The sequence below is a fragment of the Petromyzon marinus genome, chromosome 23, assembly GCF_048934315.1.
Source record: "Petromyzon marinus isolate PM22_M1 ecotype Great Lakes invasive population chromosome 23, UKy_Petmar_22M1.pri1.0, whole genome shotgun sequence".
NCBI lineage: Eukaryota > Metazoa > Chordata > Hyperoartia > Petromyzontiformes > Petromyzontidae > Petromyzon > Petromyzon marinus.
Window position 1 is genome coordinate 3,206,338 of NC_133689.1, and position 12,513 is coordinate 3,218,850.

Consider the following 12,513-nt stretch of genomic DNA (forward strand, 5'->3'; position numbering starts at 1 on the left):
GCAGCAGCAAGAACCCTTCGCACACGCCGAGTCGCGTGCAACTCGGCGTTCGCGATGTCCTTGAGGCTCTGGACACGGCTCAGTGTGGCTCTCCTGGAAAATAAAGAAGTAGAACGTCCGCGAGGCTGCAGAGAAGCGGTCCTCAAACTTTTTCCGGCCTGCGGACCCACTCGGCCGATGCCAGCATTTCCACGCACCGCCCAAATTTCAAGAGCCGCACCGCAGCCCTTAAAAAAAATAGAGAGCCGCAGGTTTTGCCGACCCCCTGGTTTAGAGAGAGAGATCGAGAGAGAGGTGGAGTTTCCAGAGGCCCACTCTGTAGCGGAAGGCGCCTTACGCCCATCAGTCGGCGTGAGCGTGCGCGGTCGCAACGGCGCTGCGCCTTTACCTCGCAAAGCAACGGGCGGCTCTCGAGCATCAATCATCAACGAACAAAAAAAAAAGCAGCCGCCGCCTACACGCAAGATGAGAGATATAAATGAGCATTTGCATCTAAATCGGTAATGCAATCACACTGGGATCTATTTTGGCTGGGACCGTGCACGGGTCCGTTCGCGTGGTGACGTCTGCGATATAGACACGGGGGCGCGTCGCTGTCACCGAACGGGCTGCCCGCGGGCTGATAAAGAAACGTTATGAATGGCGTCGTTAAGGTGCAGGCAGATAGCGCGACTGCCTCTTTGCACGTGCTGTGATCTGTGGTCGCACCTGCGAAGATGCCGCAGTGTAAAATGCATTATTTATAACTAGGGGTTGCGAGGGGGCGCCTATGGCCTATGGCGCTCCCTCACAACCATTTACGGCCTTCGGCCAGAAAAAAGTCACGAAAAAAATTGCGCACGAACGACGCATTCACGCAAGCACCCGATGCTCCGTTTTGAAGTTTTAAAATGAAACATCTTTGAATTGTATTATGTTTTGAATTAAAAAGCTTATATAATTTTACATCTGAAAAACTTCATTGAAAAGGACATTTCGTGTGAATTTTCTCTCGTCGTTCAGTAGATGATGGCCTTGCTGGGGGTTCGGTTCGACGCGGACTTTCACCTGTTTGGGATTGCGGGATCGAGATAAGGCGACGTAGAGCTGCTGGCCGTGCAGATCGATTCCAACGTAATCGAACGTCTGTCCCTGCGCCTCCGTCGTTCATGCAGGGGACGCGTAGGTTTGCAGCGCCCCCTGCGTGAAAACGACGGAAAGTTCAGCGTTCATCACAGATAAAGTTGTGCGCTTATATAAGAGTATTGTCATTGTAGGTACTGGCCCAACATAGCAACGCGGTGAGCATTCTGGACAAATAAATACTAAATTTCGATTTAAAGCTTTCGTGACTGCAAGGATTCATCTTCTTTGGTTCTTTCGGTAAAGTCACGTAGAATGAGAATAAAATAATAAAATAAAACAATAAAATTATCACGACGTTTCGGCCACAACACAAGTAACCGTCCTCAGGTGGAGAAACAGGACTGTCCAGAAGACAGCGCTTGAGTGAACCCTGTCAAGCTTGACAGCGTCTTTTAAGCTGTGTGGGAGGAACAGAGAGCCTGGACAAAGGAGCATGTAACTGGGAGATTAGCATTACGGAGAGCGAACGAGCTGGGACTGGAGGAGGGGGGGAGGGGAGTTTACATATAAATTAGCATGTAACTGGGGGATCAGCATGATGTTGGTGTGAGGGATTAGCACCATGGCGAACGACGAGCTCGGACCGGGGGACGGGGGGAGAGGAGTTTACATATAAATTAGCATGTAACTGGGGGATTAGCGTTGGTGTGAGGGAGAGAAGAGCACCAAGGAGAGAAAAAATGGCGGTTTTTCCCATCTCCTCAACAACCAGCACCAAGGACAGCGACATTCAGGCGGACGGGTCAATCCATACTCGGAAGGGAGGAGGGGGAAGGGAGAAACAGTCACAAACAGTCACAATGCCAGCGAAAGAGCTGCGGTCTGACGGTCATCGCAAAATACAATTAATTAAGAACCGAAATGGTTTAAAACATCTTTCCAATGGTTACTAAGCCAGAATCCATCCTCTCGGTTGAAATTGTCTCTGTGTTTGTATATGTGGATGGCTTCATGAACGAATCTCTCATGGTAGCCGGTTGGCTTGCAAAGAACCTCCGTCTTGGAGAAGTCAATGTCATGTGAACCCACTGAATTATAACAGTGATCTGCCACGGCAGAGGAGTTCGTCCTGCCGTGTTTCAAGTCTGCTTCATGTTCGCGGATGTGGTCCGAGATATGTCGTTTGGTTTCCCCAATGTAGTTGCTACCACAGAGGCACTTTAGTTTGTAAACGCCCGGGTACTGTATGTCTGGAACAGCATCTTTTACAGATGGAACCAGATCACGGATTTTATGTACTGTGTTGAATCGGACCTGGATCTTGTGTTTATTCAGAATTTTGGAGATCTTTTTAGTAACCCCTGCAATGTAGGGTAAGGTGATTGTTTTGAGTGGCTCCTCAAGAGGATCCTTCTTAACCATTGTAAAGATGTTTTTAACCATTTCGGTTCTTAATTAATTGTATTTTGCGGTGACCGTCAGACCGCAGCTCTTTCGCTGGCATTGTGACTGTTTCTCCCTCCCCCCTCCTCCCTTCCGAGTATGGATTGACCCGTCCGCCTGAATGTCGCTGTCCTTGGTGCTGGTTGTTGAGGAGATGGGAAAAACCGCCATTTTGTCTCTCCTTGATGCTCTTCTCTCCCTCACACCAACGCTAATCTCCCAGTTACATGCTAATTTATATGTAAACTCCTCTCCCCCCGTCCCCCGGTCCGAGCTCGTCGTTCGCCGTGGTGCTAATCCCTCACACCAACATCATGCTGATCCCCCAGTTACATGCTAATTTATATGTAAACTCCCCTCCCCCCTCCTCCAGTCCCAGCTCGTTCGCTCTCCGCAATGCTAATCTCCCAGTTACATGTTCCTTTGTCAAGGCTCTCTGTTCCTCCCACACAGCTTAAAAGACGCTGTCAAGCTTGACAGGGTTCACTCAAGCGCTGTCTTTTGGACAGTCCTGTTTCACCACCTGAGGACGGCTACTTGTGTTGTGGCCGAAACGTCGTGAGAATTTTATTGTTTTATTTTATTATTTTATTCTCATTCTACGTGACTTTACCGAAAGAACCAAAGAAGAAGAAATAAATACTATTTAGTGGCTCCGTTTGGTTTTGTGGGCGAATAAACTAATGGTTTGATTTTAACGATCAGAACTTTGCGGAATGTGGTCTCTCAGTGGGGCGATAACCAGACTCAGGTGACTGCCAACAAACACAATGCTATAAACACATTTGTATAAGTAAACTTTCAAGACCATCATTATGATTCTCAATTAGTTTATTTCGTATTAGATCGTCGTGTAGTGTATAATGCCATTTCTTTTTTCTACTGTAAACCCTCGACCATCCGACAGACAATCACATCAAGTTGTCACATCATGGGCAAATATCAGACTAACAATATTTATTTATCCCAAAGGAATCCGATGAGCTAAACACGTTTTTTTCACAGATGTCCAATTTATTTGGTTTATCGGCAAACCGGCAGCATTATTGAAAAGTAAGCATAATTTTTTTCTCACAACGTTTGTCCGACGTTTCGCTGCAGATTACAAACATAGCAGTGCATTGTTACAGCCAGCACCATCGGGTCCACGCGAGAGCTCAGCTGCTGTCGACGACCTGATGATGCTGGCTGCAATCTCCAGCGAAACGTCGTACGAAACCGGGAAAAACTGCACGCTCGCATTTCAACATTCCTCCGGTTTTTGGTGAGATAACTTACGAAGTGAAACGCATCAGCAACAAAAAACACGTTTTGAACAATAAATGGGCCGTTATTTTTTTACAACTTTATAAAAATCTGCCTGTCATTTAAACGACAAAACAGCATTGAATTTCTGGGGTGGTTAACCCTAATCCCACCTCCACTGCAGCCCCAAAAACATACCACCCAGGTTACTCAGGAAACACACACGTCCACACCTCCACTCAACGCAGCGGTCGGTAGCCATGTGTTTTATGCTGTGTACTCGATCGCTTTGTGTCGGTAAAGGCGCATTGTGTATCATTGTTATATTGTAGCGGTGATACAATATTATTATTGTAACAATAATAGCGGTGCCACAATAACAACGCATTTGTTTCGCGTTGTGCATCTGCGAGCTTTGTCACCAAGTGGGAGCTACATTCTCTCCCCACACACACACTTTTAACATTTATCCTGCACGGTATCCATGCCAAAGCCTGCACCCTCCCCCCTCTGGAAGTGGTGGGGGAAGGGGGGGGCCCAGGGGGGCGGTGGGGGTAGTGACGTCACCCACAGACAGAGGAAAACAATTTAAATACCCCATCGTCCCAGTAGTGGAGGGAGTTAAGTATTTTTTTAATGCACAGGTCGGACCACTTTTCGGAAAAATAAAAAGTCTTTGACAGGAGCAAATAGGTTTTTAATTGGACGTACAAACCATGCCGAGGCAGCCCGGGTGGGTGTTGAGATATTACCGTTGCCACGTTCGCGACGGTTAGCACACGCGGAGGGGCCGACCGGCCGGAGCCGCATTTGGGCGTCACGCAATGACACCACTGAAACACCCAGGAAGTTTGAACAAAGTCGACAAGCGAAACGGTTTTCTCGTCGACATGCGAGCAGCGTTTTCCCTTTTAGCGGACGCAGAGTAATTGGGTGGAATCCAATGAGCTATGAAGCTCTTTGTCTCCGAAGTCCATAAAGTAAGGGGCGGGTTGTTGTGGTATTGTTGAAATGCCGAGACCGTCATTCAAAACGCGAGCAGCAGCAGCAGCAGCCGCGGCAGTGACGACATGAGCGGTGAATGCGGTGCGAGCGGTGAGTGTGGTGAGTGCAGCTAGTACAGCGAGTGTGGCGAGTGTGGTGAGGGCGCAGCGACGTGTCCCGACCGCACGTCGATTCGTATGCTCATGATACGAGCGGCGTGTTTAACAATGCCCCGCGGTGCAACGCACAAACACCGCACGTCACACACCGTACGTCATACACCGCACGTCACACACCGCACGTCACACACCGTACGTCATACACCGCACGTCACGCACCGTACATCATACACCGCACGTCACACACCGCACGTCACACACCGTACGTCATACACCGCACGTCACACACCGTACGTCATACACCGCACGTCACACACCGTACATCATACACCGCACGTCACACACCGTACATCATACACCGCACGTCACACACCGTACGTCATACACCGCACGTCACGCACCGCATGCTATACACCGCACGTCACACACCGCATGCCACACACCGCATGCCACGCACCGCACGTCACACACCGCACGTCACACACCGCACGTCACACACCGCACGTCACACCCCGCACGTCACACCCCGCACGTAACACCCCGCACGTCACACACCGCACGTCACGCATCGCACGTCACACACCGCACGTCACACCCCGCACGTCACACCCCGCACGTCACACACCGCACGTCACACCCCGCACGTCACTTGTGGCGCTGGTAGAAGCGCGTGACGGCGATCTCCTGCTCGCGCGTCTCGATGGACCCCGGCCGGAGCCGGCGGATCTCGGCCACGGCATCCACCCCCGACAGTGCCCGGTGGCGCACCAGGAAGCACGCGAGCATGGTGCCCGTGCGGCCGTGCCCGTGCATGCAGTGCACGGCCACCGCCTGCATGCGCACACACATGCACACACATGCGCAGATATGATACAAAGACAAAGATCCCCCAACGTATCCTTCGGCAGGCCGCTGGGGCAAGGGCCCTCGGCGAGCACCTACGCCGGCAGGCATGGCGCACGAGTGGATGGTGTGTCCGGCGACATGCCCAGCCGCCTTTGTTTCACAGGTGGTGAAGTTTGCACCACCGCATAAAGGGTACTCATTTGTGTGACGTCGCTTTTGCTAAGCCTGAAGACAGCGTAAATAAATATAGTCAAGCTCGGTCGTCAATTTGATTTTAGCTTCAAGACGCGGTGCATTTCTGGCACAAATCTGCCACCCAAAGCGTGTGATGTAAACGCTAAAGAAATAACCCGAAATCGTCTGTGAACTAAAAAAAATCGTTACAAATTTTTATCTTATCTTCATTTAACCAAGGCAATGGTACAGCAAACCAGTGCGACAATGAGATGAGTTGATGAGAAGGATGACAGCGCGTGATGAATATGAAGATGCGTGAAATTAACAATGATATATAAATATATAAATGTGCTGTTAAACCTGCAATCACCCGACACAGCCAATTAGTAAGGTTTGTCACGTAAACAGAACATTCCAATTCGTGGCCAGCCAGGCTGCTGTTATTATAATTTTTTTTAATTACATTTAATTTAATTTAAAACACGTTGAGCAACACCAATGCAATGCCGCGTGGAAAATATTTGCAATTGAGAAGCAGTTCCTTGAACACCATCGATCGAAAACGGTAAAAAGAAATGTTTTGGAGTAAGATCGCGTAAATATAAATGTGTCGTTAAACCCGCCACCACCTGACACAGCCAATTAATAAGGTTTGTCACGTATACAGAATGTGGCAATTCGTTACTAATATAGCACACCGGGGTGTTGAAGAGCAAAGCCACAACATTTACAATCTGAGTACGACTTTTCGCCGGTAATTACAATCAGCTTCATAAGGCGACAGCCAGATTTGTGGAAAAATCCTCCCATTTTCGTTACTTAAATAGAGGGGTAGATGTGATGGCATCACTTTTGAGCACTTCACCTGTATTATGAACGGTGCTCTAACTGCGTAAAAGTCACGTGCAAAAGCATTCGCTAAATAGATTAACAAGGGAAGAACAGAAAATAGTGAAAAACGTTCCAATACGAAAAACCCGTTCCTCCCCCCCAGCCCCCCCCCACGCTGGACTACCTCTCCCTTGGCGCCGGCGTCGCTCACGATGTCGAGGAAACGTTCAATTTGCTCCGGCAATGGCGGCTGGAAGTCCTCGATCTTGATGGCGTGTAGGCGGATGCCCGGGCACGTGTCGGCGTGGCGTGGCGCGCCGTGCGTGAGCGACACCAGGTGACGCACGCCGCACTCGTACAGGTAGCGGTAGTGCGAGGCGTCGTGCGGCATGGCCAGGCCTGCCAGCCGGCCCGGTTCCACCCACGAGAAGTTCGGCGGAGCGGAGCCTCCGCTCGCCATGGCTGCCGACGACCGCTAAAAGCTCGGAGGCTTCCCTCTGCGCGCGGCACATGGACAGATTGAAAACTTCGATTAGCACGGTTGGCTACGTACGGTGCGAAAGAAGTTCCACATATGCACACCCATAGACTCAACACTGCCCACAGACTCAACACTGCCCATAGACTCAACACAGCCCATAGACTCAACACTGCCCATAGACTCAACACTGCCCACAGACTCAACACTGCCCATAGACTCAACACTGTCCATAGACTCAACACTGCCCACAGACTCAACACTGTCCCATAGACTCAACACTGCCCACAGACTCAACACTGCCCATAGACTCAACACTGCCCACAGACTCAACACTGCCCACAGACTCAACACTGCCCACAGACTCAACACTGCCCGCAGACTCAACACTGTCCCATAGACTCAACACTGCCCAGACTCAACACTGCCCATAGACTCAACACTGCCCATAGACTCAACACTGCCCGCAGGCTTTACACTGCCCATAGACTCAACACTGCCCACAGACTCAACACTGCCCATAGACTCAACACTGCCCATAGACTCAGCACTGTCCCATAGACTCAACACTGCCCATAGACTCAACACTGTCCCATAGACTCAACACTGCCCATAGACTCAACACTGCCCATAGACTCAACACTGCCCACAGACTCAACACTGTCCCATAGACTCAACACTGCCCATAGACTCAACACTGCCCAGACTCAACACTGTCCCATAGACTCAACACTGCCCACAGACTCAACACTGCCCAGACTCAACACTGTCCCATAGACTCAACACTGTCCCATAGACTCAACACTGCCCACAGACTCAACACTGCCCACAGACTCAACACTGTCCCATAGACTCAACACTGCCCACAGACTCAACACTGCCCACAGACTCAACACTGCCCATAGACTCAGCACTGCCCACAGACTCAACACTGCCCACAGACTCAACACTGCCCACAGACTCAACACTGTCCCATAGACTCAACACTGCCCACAGACTCAACACTGCCCACAGACTCAACACTGTCCCATAGACTCAACACTGCCCATAGACTCAACACTGCCCAGACTCAACACTGCCCACAGACTCAACACTGTCCCATAGACTCAACACTGCACCATAGACTCAACACTGCCCATAGACTCAACACTGTCCCATAGACTCAACACTGCCCACAGACTCAACACTGCCCACAGACTCAACACTGCCCACAGACTCAACACTGCCCATAGACTCAACACTGCCCATAGACTCAACACTGCCCACAGACTCAACACTGCCCGCAGACTCAACACTGCCCACAGACTCAACACTGCCCATAGACTCAACACTGCCCAGACTCAACACTGTCCCATAGACTCAACACTGTCCCATAGACTCAACACTGTCCATAGACTCAACACTGCCCACAGACTCAACACTGCCCACAGACTCAACACTGTCCCATAGACTCAACACTGTCCATAGACTCTGTGTAAATGTATGATCACACCGTATAAACGTGCGCAGAATACGTTGTAGAGAATTTAAAATGTTTGTATGCATGCCATTACGGGGGTTTGCCAAGTGTGCGTTCCACTCGGCTCCCTGCACGTCCTTGCGAAACGAGATGAACCATCTCACGGGAATAATCCGTGCGAAATATTACAATTAGTTAAAAGGTCACGATGAATTTGTACGATAAACCTACAGCATTAACGAACTCGTCAGGCACTTTGCGGAACAGTCTTCAGACTCGGAGAGACAGTGGTGGCTGATAAATATGATGACGACGATGACGACGATGACAACGACGATGACGACAATGATGACAATGCAGAGGATGTAATGATGATGACAATTTGTGATGAAAATATTGATTATTCTAAGTGTGCAATGGCAATAATAAATTACAATGATGTCGATGATGAGACTCAGAAAGAGGAGCCCGTTGAGCCAGGCAGCTCCACGGGCTTTGCTCGGCGACTCAGCCAGCAGACGCCTTCGGCAGCCACGAGACACCCCGTTACAAGTTATACACCCGCTTTAAAAAGAGAAAAAAAATCAACGACATTATCTTAATCGTACACATTTCCACAACGTCCTACATTCACGTAGAATCGCGACGGCGACGACGATTACGCACCGCCGATGTGCAAAGACGGGACAACGCGACAGCTGCTGCGAACTTCACTGCCCGACAGGAATAAGTAAAAAAACAATACAGTAATATCGGGCGTCTCCTCGCCAACTTCGCGCGGAGGCAATCGGCGGCCGAATCCACCCTCCACGTCCAGGCGGGGCGATCCAAAATCTCTCACCCACCCCCCCCTCCCGGACCAGCGCCGGCGGAGGGGTTGCCCAAGGCAGCTTCACTCGGTGGCACAAATCTGGCTCTTGTAAACACCGGGGGGGGGGGGGCACGCGGCCGAGATTGCCTCGCCGCCGCCCCCCCCCCACCCCGATTGTTTTTTCAGCTCAGCGCAGTTCACTTCGCTCTCTCGTCACCGGGGGAGGTCGCGCGTTTACGTGAGCGTCCCTCGACCTCGCTCCGCGCTGCCTTGGGATTGATTAATTTTTCTTCTTCCCCAAAAGCCGACTGACGCCCCAAAAGCTCCGCGATTGCCAATCTGTCCGCCTGTTCTGCTCGTGTAAAAATCTCAGGTCGCGCGAACCCCTAATCAGTGTTTACCGATGGGAAATGCTCTGTTTGTGTTTGTACAAAAAGAGCATGGCACATGCACGCGCACACACCGGCGCCCCATCTCCCTGCCGTCTTATCTCAGTTCTCAACGCCCTGTCGCGTAATAATGATCGCGCGAATTTGTACGGCCGTCCATAAGCACGCAACAACTCTCAATGCATTATGTAAACTTTCGAATCCCTGCCTTGTATCCCAACTGGAGGCGGGGACGATTAATCGACGACTTTATTACTGGTCGATCACTCATGCCCCCCACCCCCCTTCCCCTTTAGGTGTGGTGGCCGAATCCCACATCCCCTTTTCCGAAGGCAGGAAACCCCCCTTCAAACTATACCCAGTGGGTGATGGTGGACGACGATAGCTGATGATGGCCGATGATGCCGATGACGGTTCCCACAGCCCCACGCCCACCACCTCCCGTCCAGAGACACAAGCGGGAACAGACGTGAGACTTTTTTTTCCACCCGCAATTATTTTTTGAGTGATCCGATCGGTCGGGCAATCGATTCTATCTATTTTTTTATTTTACCAGGTGAGGCCCACTGAGCTATGTAGCTCTTTTTCAGAAGCGACCTGGCCACAGATTATAGCTCAACGAAGTGGCTTATCATGTGGACATTTAAGCAGCCAAATACTCTATATGAATGTTTCTACATGTGGAGGGAAACACGGGAGGGCCCGGAGAAAAGATCCACGCGACCACGGGGAGAGAGAGAGAGAGAGACACGCAAACTCCAAATGTACAGCAGGCATTGTCAGGGTCGGGATCGAACCCACGACCTTCTGCATATCAGACGAGGGATTTAACATCTCACCACCGCGGCGAAATAATAATCGGTTCGACAGTCCGCCATCGCAGCTGTAATTTCTACCCGGTGCTGTCAGTCTCAACAACAACCTGCTCCGCATCTGCTTTGGAGAGCTCCCCTCTCCCTGTGACCCTTCTTGTGACCCTGCGGCGTTCTTCCCAGGCTGCAACTCTGCCGGTGAACGCAAGGGGCCTCCCAGCTCCCACCCCGTCACCCCGTTCCGTGTGCAGGGGTGGTTTGGTTTATTTCTCAAGTGCAACTGTTGTGTCCTTCACGTACTACATCCAGAATTCAGCACTAATAACAATATATATTTTTTATAGATAATATTTTAATTAATGCAACGTACACCTCGAAATGCCGTGAAATTTGAAACGGGAGCGGTAGTTGTTTTTTTTTTGCACGGAGGCGCGGAGGAAAGCGCAGACAAAGTGGAGTAAGGCAGCCAGAACTCGGTGCCGCCAACAATTGCCCAAGCTCTGCAATCCTACATTTGGACGTTTGGCCATCTCCATAAATGAGTATAAATCATCATCACGCGAACTCCGGTCATCCTCGCAGCAATGGCTTTTGGCTAGGCCATCGAACAAAGACGGTCACCGCATCGCGCGCTTTTACATGCACTTCCGCGGCCGTCTGGAACGCTCTCCTTTCAGATATTAGGAAGCCACTGGAGCTAAGCACTTTTAAACCATCACCTAGATAAAAAATACATTTCTTTAGAATTTATTTTTGTGTTCAGTTTGCTGGCCTTCCCTGCACCTCCGATTAACACGGTCCGCTACGTACGGTGCGAAAGAAATTCAACATACACACGTACACGCAATGAGTGTGTGCGACTTTGGCGCGCGCTTTGCGGTGGGTAAATTATCGAGCAGCGCCATTGTTTATGATCAGGTCACGGCATCCCGGCGTCGCGGGTAGCCCGGAGTGATCTGCAATCTTTGTTGGCGACCTACTTTCCCAGCACGGGCAGAGAGAGGGGAGTGGGAAAAAAACTCAATAAATAAAAAAAAATGTTAAGGGAAAATGTCGTTCTGTATGTGGCTAATTGGCTCTGTCCTGCATAGGTGCTTAGAAAGTATGCAAGAAAACAGAGATTCCTTGTTTCACGCAGTAGATGCATTGAGTGAAAAAGCGTGAAGCAAAAACAATTTCCCCATAACAAATAATGTAATAGGTGGGGCTTGCAAGACACGATGCACGCACACACAGTAAGACGGCCAGACAAACAGCCGAGTGAGATGCACGTCGGGGCAAGTGCTGTTAACGAGCACCCATGAAGGCCGGCACAGCACACGAGGGGGTTGGTGGCCAACACCACGCCCGGACGCCTTTGTCTCCCCAGGGGTCGATCTAGGGGAGGTTTGGGACCGGTTCAGATAATCGTCACAGGTGTTGGCTGTGAGCAGGAATCGAACTCGGGTCGCCAGGTTCATAGCGTAGCGCGCTAACCGTTACACTACCGCTCCCCTATTAAGGTCCACACACACACACACATCCAATACAAAGCATCATTTACCATTGTGGACTGTGAGGGGTAGCGCAATTAGCGAGTACCAAAAAGGCTGGGGTGGTGTCGGCTGTCCACCCACGCACCCACCCACCGAGTAAATTACGGCATTGTGATTTTAAAAATAGCAGCTGAGCACCGCATGTGTATGTGGACGTCTATTTTTAAGGCAGAGAGACCTGGGATTAAATAAAAATGTATTTTACCATGAGTGTATAGAGAGACAGATGATCATTACGACTGGGTATCAACCCTCCTGAGACCAATTGCTTTTTTTTCGTTTTTGAGCAGAATGGTGAAGTATGGTCAAATAAAACCAG

At 50.3% G+C, this 12,513-nt stretch overlaps 1 protein-coding gene across 5 annotated transcripts in view; it reads right to left on the minus strand.

Moving 5' to 3' along the window:
- Positions 1-3,321: 3,321 nt before the first annotated feature.
- The window catches only part of DUSP23 (dual specificity phosphatase 23), an 87,749-nt gene continuing 78,557 nt past the window's right edge, over positions 3,322-12,513 (minus strand). For 3 of the 5 annotated variants that reach the window (XM_076068960.1, XM_032959440.2, XM_032959441.2), the window contains exons 3-4: positions 6,895-7,207; positions 3,322-5,687 (exon numbers count right to left, since the gene is read on the minus strand). In XM_076068960.1, the coding sequence (XP_075925075.1) occupies positions 5,502-5,687; positions 6,895-7,170 (462 nt within the window). In that variant the 5' untranslated portion in view covers positions 7,171-7,207 and the 3' untranslated portion in view covers positions 3,322-5,501. Of the gene's footprint in view, positions 5,688-6,894; positions 7,208-9,081; positions 9,212-9,313; positions 9,557-12,513 lie in introns of those variants that run through there. The other 2 variants (XM_032959442.2, XM_032959443.2) reach the window with 2 other exon arrangements.